The sequence below is a fragment of the Suricata suricatta genome, chromosome 6, assembly GCF_006229205.1.
Source record: "Suricata suricatta isolate VVHF042 chromosome 6, meerkat_22Aug2017_6uvM2_HiC, whole genome shotgun sequence".
NCBI classification, from domain to species: Eukaryota; Metazoa; Chordata; class Mammalia; order Carnivora; family Herpestidae; genus Suricata; species Suricata suricatta.
In genome coordinates this window covers 71019982-71041177 of record NC_043705.1, presented here as the reverse complement: position 1 = coordinate 71041177, position 21196 = coordinate 71019982, and the positions used below count along the sequence as shown (strand labels likewise).

Sequence of the window (21196 nt, the reverse complement as noted above, 5' to 3'; positions counted from 1 at the left end):
TTTCCTGCTTTCTCTAGGGTTTTTATAGTTTCCTGTCTCACATACAGGTCCTTTATCCATTTTGAGTTTATTTTTGTGAATAGTGTAAGAAAGTGGTCTAATTTCACTCTTCTACATGTTGCTGTCCAGCTCTCCCAACACCACCTGTAGAAGGGGCTGTCTTTTTTTCCATTGGATACTCTTTCCTGTTTTGTCAATGATTAATTGTCCATACACTTGTGGGTCCAATTCTGGGCTCTCTAGTCTATTCCATTGGTCCATGTGTCTGTTAAAGAAAACCTTTGTGTTCTCTCACAAAGAGGAGAAGCAAATGCCAGGCAGTCAAAAACAACAGATGTCCTCTATTGCCTTTGTGCATGTGGTGGACTTTCATGTGGGTAAGGGAATAAACTTCTATAAGACCCCAGAAATGAGAAATGACCATAAGTTGGTCAGTAAAAGTTGCATGAACCTTACAGGAAAGCAGATTTCAGCTTACTCCCAAAAAGGATCTTTTCACAGAACTATTAGGAATTGAAACGGGCTGCCTCAAGGTGTGCCAAGTGCCAGCTCCTTCCCTATGCTAAGGCACAAACCAGATAGGCAGCTGTCAGTAATGTTGTGTAAAACATTCCTACATTAGGCAGAGCTTTGCCTGCATGACCTGTAAGGTCTCTTTTGACGCTACAATTCTATTATCCTTGTTAATTTCCACAATTCAATTTGCAGTACAGGATAAACAAACCAACCAAATTTGATCTGAAACTTCTGCAGGCTATCACAGGTCATTTAATCTAAAACACATGGCTATAGCGATTACTATGTTTTCTGAAGTCATCTAACAGACATAGTCCTTAGCAAGGTCTCCATGTTATTAGTTTTTATTTACGGCTTTTTCCAGTCTCCTGCTTATTACACAATTGCCTTTCATTCTCTTTCCGATTGGGATGGAGAGGAGTATGAAAGAGTCTTCTTCTTTCTGCCCTTCTCTTCTTAAATCTTATGATAGGTGGGTCCCAATGAAAATTGCATTGTTTATATCTTTACTTCCAAATTTGGCTTTCACTTTGTAGGTTTAAGAATCTATGAGAAATGGGAGCATGGACCCTGGAATACCATAGCTCTAAACAAAGTTTATTGAGGCAAATTTTCAAAGAATGACTTTTGGTAATTTGATATTAAAAATTAACTTATAAAGTAAATTTAATATACTGCAACATTATTAGAATTAGGGTACCAAACCGCTTGAGCCATATGCATGAAGAAATAAACACATTTGCATTAAATAGGAAAGTGCTCCCTCCCACTCATATATGTATATACGGTTCTGCTTAAATTGGAAATGACATGTTACACAAGCCAGCCTGCAAATAAAATTTTGTTTTTGCCAGAGTACATCCATCCTTAAAAACTGATTATGTTTTTTTGTGTTTTTCAGTGAATGTAGTGTCAATGTTACAGGAATTTTGGGAAAGCAAGCAGCAGCAGAAGGCTGCATTCCCAAGTGAAGGTATGGTGGTCTATGAGTCACTGCCATCTCCAGGACCGCCCTTTGTGAGTTATGTGACCCTCCCAGGGGGAAGCTGTTTTGGCAACTTTCAGGTAAGGAACAACCATAAGTTGGTCAGTAAAAGTTAAATGAGTTAAAAGAGAGTAAGTTGTTTTATAAAATGGTAACATTATAAGCTTTCTTGGTTGTAGTGAAAAATAAGTTGTGTTGCATTCCATTATATATACAAGAACACTGGTCAAGTGTTCCAATTTTTTTAAATGTTAGTGTTTTATGTTATGGTGTCCCCTGATATTTCTTTGTGGAAAATTAATTTCATAGCATTTTATTTGGCTGATAGTTGCCTTTTCCCTCAAAATATTTTGGAATAAACCATAAAGAATAAGGAAACTTCTGCAAAGTCCTTGCATCAGAATCTTCCCATCAATGTGTATTCAAATGCTAATCAACCTACTACACACCAAAGCATGAACCAACAGCAAAGGTTGAGACCCACAGGTTTGAGTTTAGGCACCAGTGCTAAGCCCAAGTTCGGCCTCTGAATGCCTGCATATCCTTGGGAAACCTACTTTAACTTCTTGATTTCACTGATTTTGAAATGGGGAATAATATCCATGGTGTTAGTTGGGAGTCATGTCAGATATATATGCAATATATTTATATGTGCATACTAGGTATTCTAAGTAGTTTTTGGTAATTATTATAAAGGCTCTTCCAGTTGGTTAAATCTTTATTTTGTTTATGATTAGTGTAAATGATGATGCATTTCTAGTTGTATACCAACCCACACAAAAACATTGCCTATATTAACCATCAACTTCTGGTGTTAGGCCAAGTAATGAGGATATAGTCCATACCTTGAAGAAATCAGTGTGCAAAAAATTATAGTGATGAAGTAGAGTTATGTATGAGGGTCAATGAAAGCATAAAGAAGAAACTTCTCAGTTTACCAGTCATCTTTATAAGTACTCTTTTAGTGCAGAAACTGTCTCTCAATATTCCATAACTGGCAAAAATCCTTTAGTTATAGTTTATGGACTATATGCTCAGCAAGCATTCAAGTTTCCCTTTTAGGTTTGACAACGAGGAACTCCAGAGGCAAATTTACAGTGTACCTCTTTGTACTGTGAGTCTACAAAACTTAATGTTATGTAATGAAGGACTAACATACTAGATATTATTATATTTATATTTCTACCTTTACTCTCCCTTTGAACCTAGTATGCCTTACTCATTTATTTTTTCCTCCTACTATGTATCTATTGCATATCATTTCAAACCTTTGTGGAGTGAGGGGAGAATATTGCTTAATAAATAGATCTATAAACCTATGTCTGAGTAGAGTAAGTCAAAGGATTCATGGGAAATGCAATCACAAACTGAGATATGCTGGTGAGGATGTCTTTGCCAGTCAATACAGGGGACATGCCATTCCTAGCAGAGGGAATAGTATGTGAAAGGCCTGGAGGAAGAGAAAACTGCAAGCCCTTTCAGACTTTGGGAAGCCTAAGTGTCTCTGTGGCAGGGAGATGGTAGGAGATGATGGAATAAGCACTCATATCAAACCATAAAGGTTCTTCCTACTTTGCAAAGGAGAACAGGTTTTATTCTGTATAAAATCAGAACCCCTGAAGGATTTCAAGTAGGAGACTGATACATTAAAATAAGTTTCAGAAAGACTATTCTGACAGTAGCATGGGAGTAAATTTAAGGCTACTTAAAGACTGTTTTCAAAACTTCTGGCCCAGCCAGCCACAGAGGTCTTGCTTTCTCCTACCCTGAACATTGATCAGCAGTGGGCCTCTGTTTGACATGGGACTAATGACAGTGATTTGCCTGATGAGGATGATTTGAAGGTGGGTCTAAAAGCCTCAAAACAGAGCTTAATATAACTACAGACACTTAAACAAGGATGAGGGGCAGGGGAAGGGGAAGAAAGGCAGCAACTGAGGAAGGGATTCCCTAATACAAATGAACCTGCAGGTCCCTTATCGAGGGTTCTAGGGTAAAATCTGCCTACTCATATAGAGCTTCCATCAGACTTCACATTCAGGGGAGACCTTCTAGGCAAACAGACCTACTCAGCCACAAAGCAAGGTCTTGCCAGCCACCTGAATGACTATCTTTGTCTATGAATGTCAGTGGTCCAAAGACCACCAAACATTTGAGGAAAACCAAAAACAAAGAGAAAGGCCAAGTCAAACAAACGTAAGAATATAAAGAATTCAAGATGACGTAAGAGAGGATTCCAGTGAATATCCTCAGAAAATTGTGGAAGGATATTTATCTTTAAAACAGTTCTGAAACAAGGAGCAAGCAGGGAATAAGAAATTTAAAAATATGGTTGCCAAATTAGAATAATAAAAATAAATAAATAAAAGAGGAGTAAATAGATGAGTGGACATAGGTCACAGACAAATTAGTGAAGGATGACAAAATAAAAAAAATTATTAGTAAAGTAAATGTTCTAGAACATAGAGCAAAAAGACATACCGATAATAAAAAAATTAATATGGGAGACATAGGAATAAATCCTGGAGGTAAACATTAATCTGATAAGAGTTCTAGAAAGTGACAATGGAAATAGTGGGGAAGAAATAAATAACAGAAACAATTTTCTTTGAGTTAAAGAAATCACAAATTTTCATATTGAAAGTGCCTACCAAAGTCGAAACAGGATCATAATGAAAGAATCACAGAGCTCCATGGGACTTAGGGAAAATATTCTGCTTAAAAGATGGATCAAGAACATTTTTTACACTAAATTTATAATTGATCTCACTGGTTTGGGTTTTAGTTTTTGGTTTTATTTTAATATAGATTGAATTTCTATGTAAGACAGCTTTGGAGGAACTGATGTAATAGGGCAAAAACTGGCAAACCTGTTCAACAAAACCAAACTATTCTTCTGAAGAGATAAATAAAAAAATCTTTGCCATTTCTTAGTATGAAAAAATACAAAGCATATACTACACTAAGCATGATAAAAGGAATGCAATCATAGGAGTGCAATATAAGAATATAACATAAACAATTATATTGAAAAACAAGAAAACTTAGATGATATTAGAAAAACTTAGATGATATTGACTACCTTTTGGGAAGTTTCTGTATTATCTTTGAAATTCTATAAGTCTAAAATTATTTAAAAATTAAATTTTAAAAAAGGTTTTCAGTGGCTATTTCTTTCTTATTAAAGTCTAAATTGCTTAGACTGGAAATAAAGGCTCTACAACTGGCTCCAACTGGCCCTTTCAACTTTATCTCCCTGAGTTCCTCTTCTGACACTCAGTGCTTCAGCCTACCTGTTCCTCATTTATTATGCCTTGACCTCTTCTAGCTACTACTTGTGTGCATAGTCTGTCTCTATAATAAAATGTAAATGCCTCAGGGACAGGGTCTGTATCCTTCTATCCCTATGACTCCAAGCACTGTGCGTTGCATATAGTAAGTGCCTAATAAATTTTGTTGAAGGAATAGCTAAATGAATAAATAACAAATCTCAAGAATCACTGAAGTTTAGGGGCGCCAGGTGGCTCAGTCAGTTAAGCATTGAACTCTTGATTTCGGCTCAAGTCATGATCTCAGGGTTTGTGAGTTCGAACCATACACTGGGCTCTGCACTGGTGTGGAGTCTGCTTGCTTGGACTTTCCCCCCACCTCCCTCTCTCTCTGCCCCTCCCCTTCTCACACTCTCTGTCTCAAAAAGAAATAAACTTAAAAAAATCACTGAAGTTTATATTTGTCCATTATTGTATATGATCACTATTGATTGATATATAAAGTAGTATATATATATTATTATATGCAATACAATATGTCAACTAAGGTAGTTTCCCTAACTATGAGATGGTGGGCTGGCAAAGAAAAGACAGGAACATTAAAATCAGGCAATATTATTATGTTCATATCTGCGGTTTAATTTAAAAATATTGATGTAAAAAAATCTAAGTCTCTCTGACTTTAACTTACGTGATAACTTTCCTTCCACCCTATACCCATGCTCACAAATAAGCAAGATTTGGCCATCCGCTCGCCCAGGCGTTCATTTTGTTTGTTCTTACATAGTAAGTGCATTCATTATAACCTATCTAGAATATAATGTATATGACAGATCAGTGAATGGGTCAGGAGCATATGAATAAGAAATTCAAATTTTCTTGTTTTTGTTTTTGCTTTCAAGAATTGAAATTGTTTTGTTTGAGAATTATGAATCTTCCAATCATCTCATAAATTTCTTCTCAAAACGATAAGACTTCTCTTAGATAGTATATTCAACATCCTCCTTGTGGTCTTTTAAAAATAAAAGACAAAATGAAGAAACTGAACTCTTCAACAGTGAGGCCTCTTGGTGATTTCTCTAATCATTTCAGGGTCTCCTTTACCTTATGTTTAAATCATTATATTTTAAGGTTCTCAGGAGGATTGTTAACATTGTTGCTTTAAAAGATGCAGAATTTCCTGAATCAAATGTTTTGAAAATGTGTTTGGGTGATTGGCTGACAAATCTGGCCCCTTAACCCATTTGGCCCTCCAAAATATGATTTGAGAAAGGAAAACCAAAAAGTAGAAAAAAGAAAGAAAATTTCTCCTAAAGCAATGTCCTCACCCTTTTCTTTGTAGCTTCAGAAACTATCTTAAATGTTATTTTCACTATATAACATTTCATCATGTTTTTGCCAGCAGTTGGTCAGTAAGAGCCTACATGCTCATTCCTGCAATGCTTTTCACGTAATCAAATGTCACCCTTGTGCACTGCAAATCATTTCATGATGGATTAGTAATGCCAAGACCTTGTGCTGAGACATGGAGAAACCATTATGCCAGCAGTAGCCTTCTTACTGAGCCATGGACGTCACCTCCAGTGGTGCCAAGTAATTGAAAATACTTGAAGTGGAGTATGGGACTGGATTGAAGGATTAATCCTTCTGGTTTCATGAAAGCTGTAAGAGATTATGCCCATTCATTCTTTAGAAAAATGGTATTCAGACTTAGCTTTAGTTTTCTGATTAATCAAAGGAAAGCAGTCAAAAGGCTCTGATGGACACAAACCACTGGTTTTATGCAAAGAAACCTCCCACTGAAGTAAATGGGAGGCTTGTGTCCAAGAAGACTAATTAAAGAATTTTCAGTTAGTCTTGACACCACAAGCCACAAAAAAACAGAGCTGGAGGGAAAGACAGCAGCCATAATCTTGTTTAAACTGTGCCTTCCTAAATTACTACAGTATTATAAAAAGAGAACTGAAAATATGATTCATTTTTGAATTTCAAAACAATGAATAAAAGGATCTATTGATATTAAATTAATTTTCTTTTAGAAAGTTATATTGAAACACATTAGTTCTTATTGTATCTTTTATAAAAGAAACTGTCCTCTAATATTACAAGCATTAGGTAGGAATTCATGCATTTTGGACATATTTTCTTTTTGCCGTTTTCGTCTAGGCAGTTAATCCTTCCCTAGTCATGTATCATGACCATGAAAACTTGCAGTAATTTCCATTTTTTACAATAAGAGCAACACAGAGGCCATCAGATCAACGCCTGGCTCCCCTTTTGATGAACTCAGAAGGAAAGCCACTCACTGCTTCGGCAGCTGTTTTTGTTTTCAAACACAAAAGGAGAACTCATTTGAGTGTTTTATCTTATTTTCTATTTTGATTAAAAGGTTTGATTCAAGTTTTATTTTCCAATCATTGACATGGGCTTCCAGATAGTCTGCTAGAAGTGATTTGGATTAAAGACTTCATTCTTATTTGGAATAAAAACCAAAAATTCCTTTGAATGTAGTACTATACTATGAGATTATTTATGTGCATAAGTTGGGATTGAATAAAAAATGTATCACCTGGCTAAAATGTTCATGTGATAGCTCAGTTTGTTTGAAATGCAGGACACTAAAGTCATTTGGGTATCATATCTTCTTGATGTAAACATTTTGTGTTGTTAAAATTTCTTCACAGAGAATAAATACAGGTATTAAACATGGTTTAGGTATTTAGGCTGTTTGTGTATTGCCAGGCACCCCATGGAGCTGAGACATTTCATGTTTCCAGAGGCAAGTTGTTGACTGATTTTTTTTCAACAAATGTTTGGTGTTACATAACATGGCTGCATGGTTGGGAGACGTGAGAGGAACACGCAGAGCAGATGAGCTCCTATCAAAGCTCTGTCTCTAAAAGGCCTTTCACTTTTATGCCTTAGTTTTCAACCAAAACCTTTGCCTATGAAGATACCTAGAAAAATTACTTTTCCAAGATATATATGGCCTAAAAGAAGGAGAGGACTGTTTGGTTTTATTGTGTTTTAGTTACTTTCCCTCTGTTATCAGATAGAAAGCACATGTTTTACACTTTCATGCATTAAATGATTCTTCTCAAAGTCTATGGAATTAAAAGTATATTTAAATCACAATAACCTAAGTTTATGGAATTACGTTTTTACCAGAAGACATGGACTAAGAGACAATTTTATTAATTCATAGACTTGGCTAAATGGAATGGTAATGCTCTTTTCACTGATTATTAAATAAGTCCTAGCCTTAACATTCTGTGTCCCAAATAGAGATTTAGTTCCTGCCATAAAATTGAGACTCTTGCCCTATACTAAAACTGTTTTAATGCAAAGTATTTCTATTTGAAATCATCCAGGACCTCTTCTCTGTCTCCAGACTTGTACACCTTGACTCAAATGCACAACACACTAAGCAATGTAACTTAACTTCTAAAGGAGGCATTTCCTGGTAGAAATCTCCACAGGAAATCATCCTGTGTTTCAATTAATGAGACCCAAAGATAGGAAGGTTAGTAATAGCCCCTTCCCATTTGAAAGTCATATGTCAAGGCTTTAATGACTTGCCCATGAAACTGGGAGTGCATATTGTTTTAATGAGTTGCTATATTTATTCCCCAGCCTTGTTCCCTAACTTTAAACTATGTCTTTTTTTAGTGAGCAAAGTGGATAGAGATGCTTGGTCTCCAAATAGAACAACAGAGTGCAGTGAAAGGAATGCTTGGGAAGAAAATCCACAGTAAATAAAGACTTGGGACTATCTTTGCAGGAGTCTCCAAGCCCTTAGTTGAATGAGCTTTAGGAAGATACTGTCTCCTGAGTTGCTGAGTGAGGAAGAAAAGCTGACTCCATCTTTCCCTGACCCCCTTCCATCCCTCTCAGTGCAATCAGAGCCAAGTCCTTTTACATCAAAGCAACTATAAAAATAAACCAAAACTTTAAGCCCCGATCAATTCATCTTGTCTTCACCTTAACTTGAAAAAAGCAAAGGAAGAAAAGAAAAAAGGGTAAAGAAAAACCTCAAGGAGCAAAACACAACATGGTTTTCTAATAGTTACCAGGGAGCTTGGTCTAGGTATATGTGTAGAATAGCATTTGTGGCAGAGGTAAACGAGGAGGAGGCCAGGTGGTTTATATTATAAAAATAACATTCTGACCCACCATGTGCATGAAACGTTTCTTTCAGTTGACAGGAACTGGTGAGTTTTCTCTGAAAATTGGACTCCCAGACCACTCCCCTCCCCCATATCTAGCAAAGACCCCCATTCCCAGCACACACAGAGCTCCAAATTGTTCCCAACATTTTTGCAGCCAGCCTGACCTGCAGAGAACGAGGCACAATATTAACTTGGGTGACTGAGTTTCAACGGTTGCCCTTTTTCACATCACCATCTGGAAGGAGAAAAAAATACGAATATATCCACAATTAGATAAATTGGAACACATGCAAATGTTCATGCTTAGACCAGGGCAGTCAAGGTCATAAAGAACTGAAAAGGGGACAATTAGCAGCAGGGCCTGGCTTGCGGCATTCCTTGTGCTGATGCCTTGCTGTCAGGATGAAACAGAGGTGTTGGTGACACTGACCAGAGCTGGCAGGCCATACACACAACTTCTGCAAGTAGTTTGCTGAGACTTGAACTCTGATTCCCAAAAGCAAAACGTTCTCAACCACCTGAATGACAGACATGACAGCCTAAATGATTTGGGCAAGAATTCTCGCCTCTCACGGAGTCCGTTTATTTGATTTTGCCACCTGCAAAGTCCCAGCTCAGGAGATCCCTTGGGTAAATGTGCTATTCAGGGAATGCCACCTAAATAACACTGACCTGCCCTTGACTCCAGGGGCACAACATTTTCAGGTTTGAATTCATATGTAGATTCAATCCACATTTGCTATTAATTGTTCTTACTCAAAAACCTTATACCTTAATAGACTATTTTCACTAGGGACTGAGTAAAGTGTGCCTAACTTGGTTTTGTACATTTTGGATCTACAAACTTTTTTTTCTTTGATGTCTTTCAAATACAAATGCCTTTAAAATATATATATGAAAGGGGCGCCTGGGTGGCTCAGTTGGTTAAGCCTCTGCCTTCTTGGCTCAGGTCATGATCTCAGGGTTTATGAATTCGGCCCCGTGTCAGGCTCTCTACTGTCTTTGCAGAGCCTGCATCAGATCCTCAATCCCCTCCCTCTTCCTGCCCTCTCCTGCTCGTGCTCTCTCTCTCTCAAACAAAACAAAACCTGAAGCCACAAGAAAATTAAATAAGTAAATAAATAAATGAAACACAAATATGAAAAATCCTAAAAAGTCAGATGTTTAAGATGGAGAAAAGTTACTTATATTGATGTCTTCCCACATGCTTTGTTATAGAAAACACTGTAGTTGACCTGTATGTACACTAAAATCTTGAGGTCCAGAAACAGCTATTCAACACATGTATTCTGCCTACTTTCTAATATGAAGCATAGGGAAAATTATTAATCAAATGAAGGCTCTCAGGAAAGTAACTGTTCAAAGTGTAAATTGTGCCAGCCTATCTAGGTTTCTATGAACAGTAACACATTTATCAATAGTTTTATTTTTTTTAATTTTTTTTTATTTATTTTTGACACAGAGAGAGACAGAGCATGAGAGGGGGAGGGGCAGAGAGAGAGGGAGACACAGAATCTGAAACAGGCTCCGGGTTCTGAGCTAGCTCAGCACAGAGTCTGACGTGGGGCTCAAACCCACAAACCTGAGATTTGACCTGAGCCAAAGTCAGAGGCTTAACCAACTGAGCCACTCAGGTGCCCCTAGTTTTAAAGTATTTAATAAATAATTAACAATAAAACTAATTTCTTATCAGACATTTCTATTTTTTAAATTTTTTTTAATGTTTGTTTATTTTTGAGAGTGAGACAGAGTTGGGGGGGGTTGAGGGAGGGGCAGAAAGAGAGGGAGACACATAATCAGAAACAAGCTCCAGGCTCCCAGGTGTCAGTACAGAGCCGATGAGGGGCTCCAACTCAGCAGCCACAAGACCATGACCTGTGCCGAAGTCAGACACTTAACCTACTGAGCCATCCAGGTGCCCCAGGCATTTCTATTTTAAAAACATGTACATGACTGACAAAATTTTATTTCACTTAATTTAAAAACTTCTCTACATCCTAAAAAGTTGATAAGTCACTATTTTATTTTAGGACAACTTAGTGGCTCACAAATTAATCTTGGTTGATTAATTTGCCATTGTACAGTGCCACACTTTGGGAAATTATCATGGAAGGAATAAAAACTGCTGAGCAGAAAAAGAAAATGGAGTCCTCACTTACTTAAATCAGTACTGCTTATATACTTCCTAAGAGCCTAATTTTAGAACTGTCATAAAGAACTTTTTTCAACCTGAACACTGCATACCTTGATTCTTTGGTAGAAGCAATCTCACTAGTGAGAAATTAACATTTTGATGTCAGCAAGGATGGACTTACTATTGTGATATTGTGACTTATAGTAAGAAATACATATTTGGTCTTTATCCTTGTCCCTGACACAAAGCTACTAAAACACTTAGAATTTCTTAAGTGGTAAGAATGAATAGGTATCTTTTATTATTCATAAGAAAACCCTTTCTACCACACCTGAGTTTATGTTAATGAGGTGATTTCTGAAAAGCCCCTAATGATGGTGGCTGGTTGCCAAAGGAACCAACCAAATGATGGAAGGTTGAAAGTTTCAGACCTAAGATTTGACCTCCTACGGGAGGAGAGAGGTTAAAGATTGACTTAATCACTGATGGCCAAAGATCTAATCATTCATGCCTATGTTATGAAATCTCCACAAAATCTTAAGTGATGGAACTTGGAGAGCTTCTAGGTTGGTGTACATTTGGAAGTTTTGGGAGGGTGCTGCACCTGGGAAAGGTATGGTGCTCTGAGCCCCTTCCCACATTTGTACCCTATGCATATTTTCTTCAGGCTGCTCCTGAGTTGTATTCTCTCATAATAACCCAGTAAGCTAGTAAATGAACCATTTTCCTGAATTCTGGGAGTTGTTCTAACAAATGATAGAACCAGAGGAGGGAGTCATGGGAACTACTCATCTGTAACTGGTTGGTTAATGAGAAATCTAGGTGACAGCCTGGACTTCGTATTGATGTCTGAAGTGGGAGCAGTCTTGCAGGACAGAACCATGAAATTTGTAGGATGTGATGCTATCTCCAAGTAGATAGTTCAAGAATTATGTTAAAATGTAGGACACCCAGCTGGTGACAGAGAATTCGTTTGCATGGGGGAATTAGTTGTGTTGGTGACCGGAGTAGAGAAGTGTAGAATGTTTTCATATAATAGAGGAGAGACTTACCCTTTTCAACCACGAAGCCAGTGAAGCTTCTATCTAGGATCCTTCCAAAGCACAATGCCAACTTTTTAAATTTGTAATTTCATATTTTTTTCCTTGAACAAGTTGTTCACACCAAATTGTGTGAACTTCAGGCCATGCAAAACCTGGGTCTGCACTCAACATTTAGAAATGAGACACTAGGGACACCTGAGTAGCTCAGCAAGTTAAGCATCTGACTTCTGCTCAGGTCATGATCTCACGGTCTGTGTGTTCAAGCCCCACATCAAGCTCTGTCCTGACAGCTCAGAGCCTGGAGCCTGCTTCAGATTGTGTCTCCCTCTCTCTCTGCCCCACCCCCACTCACACTCTGTCTCTCTCAAAAATAAAAACATAAAAAATTTAAAAAAAAAGAAATGAGACACTAATGGGACAGAAGCCCCCCAGAATAGTCCTGGGTTTGCCTGCCTCAGAATCGCCTAGAAGTTAAAATGCAGAGCCCTCACTGCAATCCATCTAAAGAAACTGACTAAGTTGGTCAGATTGGGGCCGGGGAACATGCATGTTTAACCATTTCCCCAGGTGATCTTATGATGGAAACTAAACTTTTTGAACTCCGGGTTCAGACTCCTGGCCTAGGTTTATCAATGATCTTCATGGTGTACCTTATGGGCTCTTAGTGGCCTGTTGGTGATCTAACATGCAAAACAAAATATAAGGCAAAAATGAGCTGATCTTGGGGTAATTTCTTACCTAATGGAGTTGGGGACATTTAATTTAAGTGACTTTAAGTGAAGAGCTAGAAAACACGTTTTAAAATTATTGAGCACTCTTATGTGGTAAAATTACAAATTCTCTTGTCCCCATACTTTATCAAGGGCTAACTTCCAGCCAGTATGAGAAACTTCCTATAGGAGATGACATTTGCTCTTCTCATCTAATCATAGCTGGTCTCTCTCTCCATTTTTCTTTTTCCTATAGTCCAGATAGAAGAAAACATCCACAGGACAGTAGAAGGGAAGCAGATATGGAATAATTGTCAGCCGTCAGCCCATTCCCCTCTTCACTGAAGAGCACAGTTGCTTTCCACAGTTTACTGCTTCCTCTTTGGCCTTTTGTTCTGAATGAGGTTGAATTTGTCATGGGGGATGGGAGGAGACAATCTTCAAGTCTTTTGTCAAAATGACCCATAGAATACCAAAGTAGGGGCTTTGGCTAAAGAATGATTTTGATTTGAGGAGTGCTATGGAATTTTAACTGAATTATATATTCTGTCTATTTCAAGCTGTGTGACCATTTCTGTGACAAGCACAATAATGTAGTAGTTAAAAATCTGGGCTCTCAAGTCAGGCAGACCTGGGGTTGAATCTTTTTTCATCACTTTTTAAGTTCTATGACCTTGGGATATGACTTTTGTTTCCTTATCTGCAAAATAAGAGAACAAAGAAAAATGCCTTTATATTGTGATCTATGGCTGAGTAACAAATTGCCTCCAAACTTACATTCATTGTCTCATACTGGAGGTTTATAATCAAGCTTTCAGTTGGAGCTGAAGTCATCTGAAGGCTTGATCCGTTCTGGAGGATCAGCTTCCAGTATCACTCAGATGTCTGCTGGCTGAGGCATTAGTTCCCTACCATGTGTATCCCTCTGTAGCACTGCTTAAGCATGGCAGTGGACTTTTCCCAGAGCTATCTAAGCTGTCCAAGAGAGAAAGCAAGTGTTACCAAGACAGATACCACAGTGTCACTTATAACCTAATATTGAAAGGGAAATACCATAGAACTTCTGTCACATTCTATTGGTTACAGAGCCCAGCCCTGGTATAGTGTGGGAGGGGACTGCATAAGGCATGGATGCCAGGAGCAGAGATCACAGTGTGCTATCTGGGGGCTGGCCACCACTGCCTTCCGGTAGTTTCTTCAGCATTGCCGGACTCTTTTATTATTTTATTATTTTTTTATTTTTTGCTTTTATTTTAGATTAGAGCCAGGAGGCTTTGAAATGATTGTAGTGGTTTATAACGTACCAGCAAATGAAAGGCATCTGAGCATCAAGATAAATGTTTGAGTGGGGTCTACTAGACGCTTGAAAATCATGTGGCTTCACATGCCTAAGAAATCCACAGCTGACTTTAGTAAAATCTCAACTATTAAATATTCCAGCTCTGCACTTTAACAAAGTGCAAAGAACAGAAGTTGTCTCTCTATATTAACAAGTAAGAATGGGTAGTGGATAAGGCTCGGTTTACGAATCTGTATTTATGATTGGGGTCTGGCTGAAAAACAGCGAGAATAAACCATATGACCTGGTAAGTCTAATTCTAGCAGGAAGTTGTTTTGAAATAACATCATACTTCATTCACTCCCCAACTGATGTCTTTGATGACGAATTTGGACACATCAATAAATGTGTCCTGTCACTTACCATATTTTATTTTCTTGCAGCATTTCCTACTGATGGTAACTCTAACAGTGCCTATTCTTACAGCGGAATCCACATTCTAATTTAGATTTGCCAAGCAGATTGCTTTTGGCTACATTTCTTGCCCAAGTGCAGGCCCTTATGGTTTCAGAGATCCCATTTAAATATCCCTAAGGAAAAATATGCAGCCTTTACTGGATTGGATTTGTAGCTCTAAATTTTAGAAGAAAGCGGCTGGTTAACATTATAGGCATTTTGAAGTGCGTGTCTTTTAGAAATGGGAAGAACAATAGCAAGAAAAGCCTTTTGATGATTCAGAATTTATTTTATTCTATGTACTTATTAATTGGTATACTTTCTTCCCCATTTTAACCAAAGATTCTGTACATTGAAACAATAAAATAAGTAAAGACATGTGTCTGCTTTAAAATCTTGATATTGGTGAAGTCTCCATAGTCCTTTTTCATGCTTTCTGGGAAAAGGCTCCTCTGTTTTCTGAGCCCAGCAGCACTTTGATCTCAGAAGCAGTGCCATTTGGTTGTAAATGTATGTGGCGCCTTTGATCTACTACTTAACTGGTCTTATTTAAAATAGATAGCTTCTTTTATCTAAGTAGTGTTTACTAGGTCTCTCTCTATGAAAGACAGTTTAAATTGCTATTATTTAGATAGAAAGTGATATAAAGTTTCTTAAGATTGCCCAGATCTGAATCTAATTCTCTAAACTCTAAAACCCTAATGGCTCTATTATAGATTTTTTAATGAAAATTCCTATTAAAATGGGATACTCCTACAGATGTCAGGTAATACTTGCAAAAACTTTGTTTGCTTTCTGGTGGGAAACTGATTTTACAAAGAATAATAAACATTCTACATTCAAGCAAAATGGTAATCTTACACGCCTGAACTAATGGCCAATTATCCCTCTGAAATCCACATATTAATATATTTTTATATTACTGTGTTATATGTACCATACAGGGTATATTGAAATGGGATTTTTAAAACAGTAAGTACATATCTTAAATTCTCTTCTTTATGAGGGTCTCTTCAGCATTTTGTCAGGTGCCTTAAAGACTTATTGAATTTTCAGGGAGTCTGGGTGACTCAGTCGGTTAAGTGTCTGACTTCGACTTACAGTTTGTGGTTTTGTGAGTTTGAGCCCCATGTTGGGCTCTGTGCTGACAGCTCAGAGCCTGTAGCCTGCTTCAGTTTCTGGGTCTCCCTCTCCTTCTGCCCCTTGCCCACTCATCTCTCTTAAAAATAAATAAAACCATTTTAAATACTTTAAAAAAAACACTTGCTGAATTTTCTAAGCTGTATTCAATTAATTATTCATTCAATAAACTGTATTTCAAGTACAGAGACACAAAGATGACTTAGTCACTGATTCTGCCTTTAGGATGCTCACAGGCTAGGGTTATGGGGCAGAGCACTGGCAGATAATTACATGGCAGTGTGGTGAATGCCTCTCATGAACAGTGATCCTCCCCTCTTCACCTTGGAATGGTCAGGGAAAACTTCCTGGAAGAGGTGGCACCTAAGCTTCAGTGAAACCTGCTGACTCAGAACTCAATGTTCCATAAATTCCCAGCCAAGTCCACAAGACAAAATCAACCTATCTGTCCACTTCCCCTCCTAATTAAATACAAGTAGCCTAAGCCTCAGGAAAGAGCTAAATCTTGAATGGCTTTTGCTGTCTGAAGCTATCCCAAAGCCTTCTTGGTTGTCATTCAACTCTAAGGAGAAAAACCCCAAAGCACTTTCATATATATTTTAGAACTTTAGCACCATTCTTTTTGTAAATTAATTTATTTATTTTGAGGAAAAGAGAGAGGGAGAGAAGAGAAAGAGGGCAGTGGATTAGAGAAAGAAGGAAAGGGAGAATCTTAAGCAGGCTCTACGTTGTCAATATAGAGCCCGAATGCAGGACTCCATCTCACAAACCAAACTGTGAGATAATAACCTGAGCTGAAATCAAGAGACAGATGCTCAGAGGCTCCTGGTTGGCTCAGTCAGTTAAGCATCCAACTTTGGCTCAAGTCAGGATCTCATGGTGAGCCCCACATGCTGTCAGCACAGAGCCGGGAGCCTGCTTCAGATTCTGTGTCTCCTTCCCTCTCTCTGCCTCTCCTCTGCTCACGTTCTGTCTTTCTCAATAGATTTTGACAGCAGCTCTCTGATCCTGGACATGGAAGCACATATAAGTAAGAGTGGGATAGTCTCATGGGCCAGGTATTCAAAGGGTTTTATCTATATTAACTAATTGTGCCTATCCTCAACCTGATGACATATGAATTACTATTATTCCCATTGACAGAAGAGGAAACTGAGGCACAGAAAGGGCTAGCTTGTCTATAGTCTTTCAGCAAATAAGTACCATAGCTGAGGGGCGCCTGGGTGGCTCAGTCGGTTGGGCCTCCGACTTCGGCTCAGGTCAGATCTCACATTCGTGGGTTCGAGCCCCACGTCAGGCTCTGTGCTGACAGCTAGCTCAGAGCCTGGAGCCTGCTTCCGGTTCTGTGTCTCCTTCTCTCTGCCCCTCCCCCTCTCATGCTCTGTCTCTCTCTGTATCAAAAATAAATAAAACATTAAAAAAAAAAAAGTACCATAGCTGGAATCTGAATCTAAGCAGTCTAACTCCAGAAACTGTGTCCTTAATTATTCTGTTAAAAATATCTCCAGGGCACCTGGGTGGCTTTGTTGGTTAAGTGTCCAACTTCGGCCCAGGCCATGGTCTCGTGGTCCATGGGTTTGAGCCCCATGTCTGCCTCTGTGCCGACACCTCAGATCCTGGAGCCTGCTTTGGCTTCTGTGTGTCTCTCTCGCTCTCTGCCCCTCCCCTGCTCACACACTTTCTGTCTCTCCCTCTCTCTCTCTCAAAAAAAGATATATATATACACACAATATATATATCTCATTTTCTTTCTTTTTTTACATTTTTCTCCGTCTGAAATAAGGATTTGGGGAAGGTCCTGAAAATGAATGTAATCACCAAGTACACAGTAGTAGCCATTATTACTTTTATTATTATTTATTAACAGTATGCAAAGCCTCTGGTGCAGAGTAGACATTCAGTGATCGTTAAAATAAGACAAAAATCAATGGAAGACCAACTAAGATATTTGCATAGACTCTGGGGCAGAAAGATAATCTCATGATCTTCAGGGGATTAGCAATGGGTAAGAAAGAATAGGTGCAGAGAGTAAGTCTATGAATGGAAATGTCCAGACATCCACTAAGGCAGTGACAAAAATGGTGAAATGCTGAATCCTATAATGACTCCTTTTCTCTTTCCTTCTTAAGTGCTGCCTAAGTAGGGCTGAGGCCAGACGGGATGCAGCTAAAGTGGCCCTGATCAACTCCCTCTTCAATGAGCTGCCGTCTCGAAGGATCACTAAGGAATTCATTATGGAGAGTGTGCAGGAGGCAGTGGCCTCCACCAGTGTGAGTACCCACCAGGGCAGAGAGCTGGCCGCACCGAAACACCAAGGCATTTCCATCTTGGGAACTACTCAAATGAGCAAATTCCTTAAGAATTCTGCAGGAACTTGGGGAACTTCTTTAAAGACCTTGGGGAGTTCCTTATGCAGGAACTTTTTTTTAAAAAGAACTTGCAGAGCCTAGCTGGCTCAGTTGTGAGTTCAGATCCCACACTGGTCACAGAGTTCACTTAAAAAAAAATTGTGTAAGTTTAAGTTTTACTGATTTTCAACAACACAATCACATGGATTAGAAATCAAGAAATTGGAACTGGCTTCCTATGCCACATCACAGAAATTTTTAGCCGCCCTGGATCACCATTAATCAAACTTTAAATCAAAGTAGATAATTTGATCCACCCTGATTTGTTTATTTGAATGTTTGCTGTTTGAAACGCATTGATTCTTTTAGGGTCTGGGAATGCATGAGACTAAATACTGCTTTAATCTGGAGATTAAACTAGCTCATTTTTTCTCCAAACTTGACTAATGATTAAAAATTATCCTAAGTGCTTATTAAAAGTACCAATTCCCCAGCCTGGGTAGGGATCTGGCAATCTGTATTTTTAAGCAAAGATTGACTGCTTAGATATGGAAAAGCCATGTGCCCAATATTTGTTAGCTCTTAAAATTATCATGCTTAAAAGGAATTACTTCTTTCAGAGAGTGGAACATTTTTTACAGAGAAAATTTCTAGAATGTATGTAATCAATGAAAAATGACTTAGGAACAAAAACTCTGTCTTAAAAATTTAGGTAGAATATTTTCTCAGCAATCCAGGAGTAGATGTTTTGCCCCCTGAATTATTTGGAGCTTCTGATACTTGTTTCCCACAAACAATGGACAGAGTCTTAGTTTCCTACTGTGGCAGGTGTCTCCGTGTGTTCTCCAAAGACAGGAACTTGGCATTACTGAGGGAATTAGCCACCTCCTGATTTTGCCATTACCATGGATAAACCCCATCTGAGATTTACATTCTCTGATTACTTAATCTGATTATAAAGGTTCTGTCATTTTGGAGAAGCTGCTGAAAATGAATGACACATTATCACAGGAGCAGTGACCCTTTTGTTCCTTTTCCCCTTGTCAATGCTCTTGTCACCCCCGAGAGAAAAGAGAAGGGGCAAGGGACAGAGAGTGGTTGGCCTGGCAGGGAGAGAGACATCAGGGAGCTCTGTTCTGTATCTGCTGTCAGGATGAAAGGAAGCCTTTATTTTCTTGCCCTGTAGATTTCAAGTGCCTTTGAGGAAGAGAGTTAGGAAAATGATGGCTGATTTATATGTGTGGAATTTACTCAAGAGCAGGGAGGGGCCCTCAGTGTAAATGTAATTTATCATTTTTTTTCATGGACATTTCTCAGGAAAGAGAATATGTAAGGTTTGCAGGCTCTGGATGGATTTCCTCTGGGATATTTAAAAAGCCAACATAAATATTTCAGCAGCAGCATGTTAATGTTATTGCATTCAAAAGCTATAAATTTGCTGCTATCTGATGCTGGCAGTTGTTTGTTCAGTCTCACAAAGGCATTGCCCACTTTCCCAGAAATCCAAGGCCCTGGATACTGAAGGGTATGCCCCAATTAGGTTTTTTTCTGTGTTAGTTTTTTTTACTGTCACTACCTCTAACCAAATTGAAGGGAAATTTCATTTCTACTCATCACCCACCCACCTTGTTTCCTAAATATTAAGCAGTCCAGAAGTGAAAAAAAATATATACCAAGATCCATGTCTCCAGGTCAAACAGCACCAGATTATAAAAACTCCCATTAAGTATCATGGCAGTAAAATATGAATGGTTCATACAACCAGAGAATTCTTTCCCTCTGTTATATAACCTTGCCTGGTTGCCATCAAATCAGAACAAGGTCAGCATTTCAATGTTTCAAATAACAGACAAATTCAGCATCCGAGGGCAACTACTCAGACGTTACCAACATCAACAGCAAAGACCTTGCACAAAGATACAGAAATTTCTACTTTGGGAAAATTATTCTTTTAGAAAGTATATAATTAGTTAATATTGTAATCAAAAGTTAGGTTCAAATTGATGACAAAATCCTCCTCTTACTCAGAGTCACAGTGAGATTAAGAATTTTATCCCAAATCAACTAAAGACACCTGAAGGGTCAAGGGCAGAAGTTTCACTGTAGGGCTACGACACTAATTTGTGAACACCAAAAGAAGAGGAGGGACAATCCATGATATTTTCCTTTTCTGCTTTCCTCCCAAGGGCACTTTGGATGACGCGGATGACCCCAGCACCAGCATCGGAGCCTACCACTACATGTTGGAGTCAAACATGGGGAAGACCATGCTGGAATTTCAGGTACCTGACTTCCTGCTCCATGTTTAATTTTGCTACACAATCCAGAAACCTGAGAGAATGCCACCCTTACCATTAACATCTCCTGTTCCAATAATCTAGTATTTTTGTTTTGGTTTGTTTTGGGCCTTTTAACTTAACCCTCTTGTAATCCAGCATGGTAACTCCAGCTTTGGCCACACCTCAATAGGCTAAAACAAACAAGCGAACAAAGCAGAGTCTTTGCTTTCTTAAAGGGAAGGAAAAGACTTAAGCCTAAGGAACAGCTGGGGAATGCCACCACTTTAAGACCTTGTAACAATTCACCAGTTTTTCAGAACAAATTTCTTTTTGAGCCAGATTGAACACTTTGAAGTACTGGTTGTGACCACTTGGTTCTTAATTTTCAAAAGTCATAGGTGAAGTTGCCCACAGTGTACATTAAACAGTGCCCCCCCTCACTTCTGGTATTTCCATTAAACAAGATCTGCCACCACCCATTGTTAATGAAATCAAGACATTTAGCAAGCTGTAACTCTGTTTCAACCACAGCTGACAAGAACAATAGAGCTGAAGAACTATACTACCTATTATTTACAAAGTAATAACTAACTTAATAACATTAACAATAAGAATAATACTGACACTTATTGGATGCTTACTTTGTCTGACACTGTGCTTACCTTGCTGAGCATTTAACAAATAGCATAATTTAACACTCACAATAAACATATGAGTATTTATTATCCCCATGTCATCAGGGAAGGAAATGTGCCATATTTAGTTAAATGCAGAAGGACGGTTCAGACCCACACAGTCTGACTTCTGATCTCATGCCCCCAATGGTTCTCTTATATTGGGCTGTGCAGATGAAAATGCAGCAGTGATT

General features: G+C 38.4%; 1 protein-coding gene across 1 annotated transcript in view; it reads left to right on the top strand.

Annotated features, from left to right (window-relative positions):
- The first annotated feature begins 259 nt into the window (after positions 1 to 259).
- LIX1 (limb and CNS expressed 1) overlaps positions 260 to 21196 on the top strand; it is a 30296-nt gene continuing 9359 nt past the window's right edge. The window contains exons 1-4 of the mRNA XM_029941231.1: positions 260 to 377; positions 1418 to 1581; positions 17831 to 17971; positions 20236 to 20331. Of these exons, the coding sequence (XP_029797091.1) occupies positions 260 to 377; positions 1418 to 1581; positions 17831 to 17971; positions 20236 to 20331 (519 nt within the window). The remainder of the gene's footprint in view (positions 378 to 1417; positions 1582 to 17830; positions 17972 to 20235; positions 20332 to 21196) is intronic.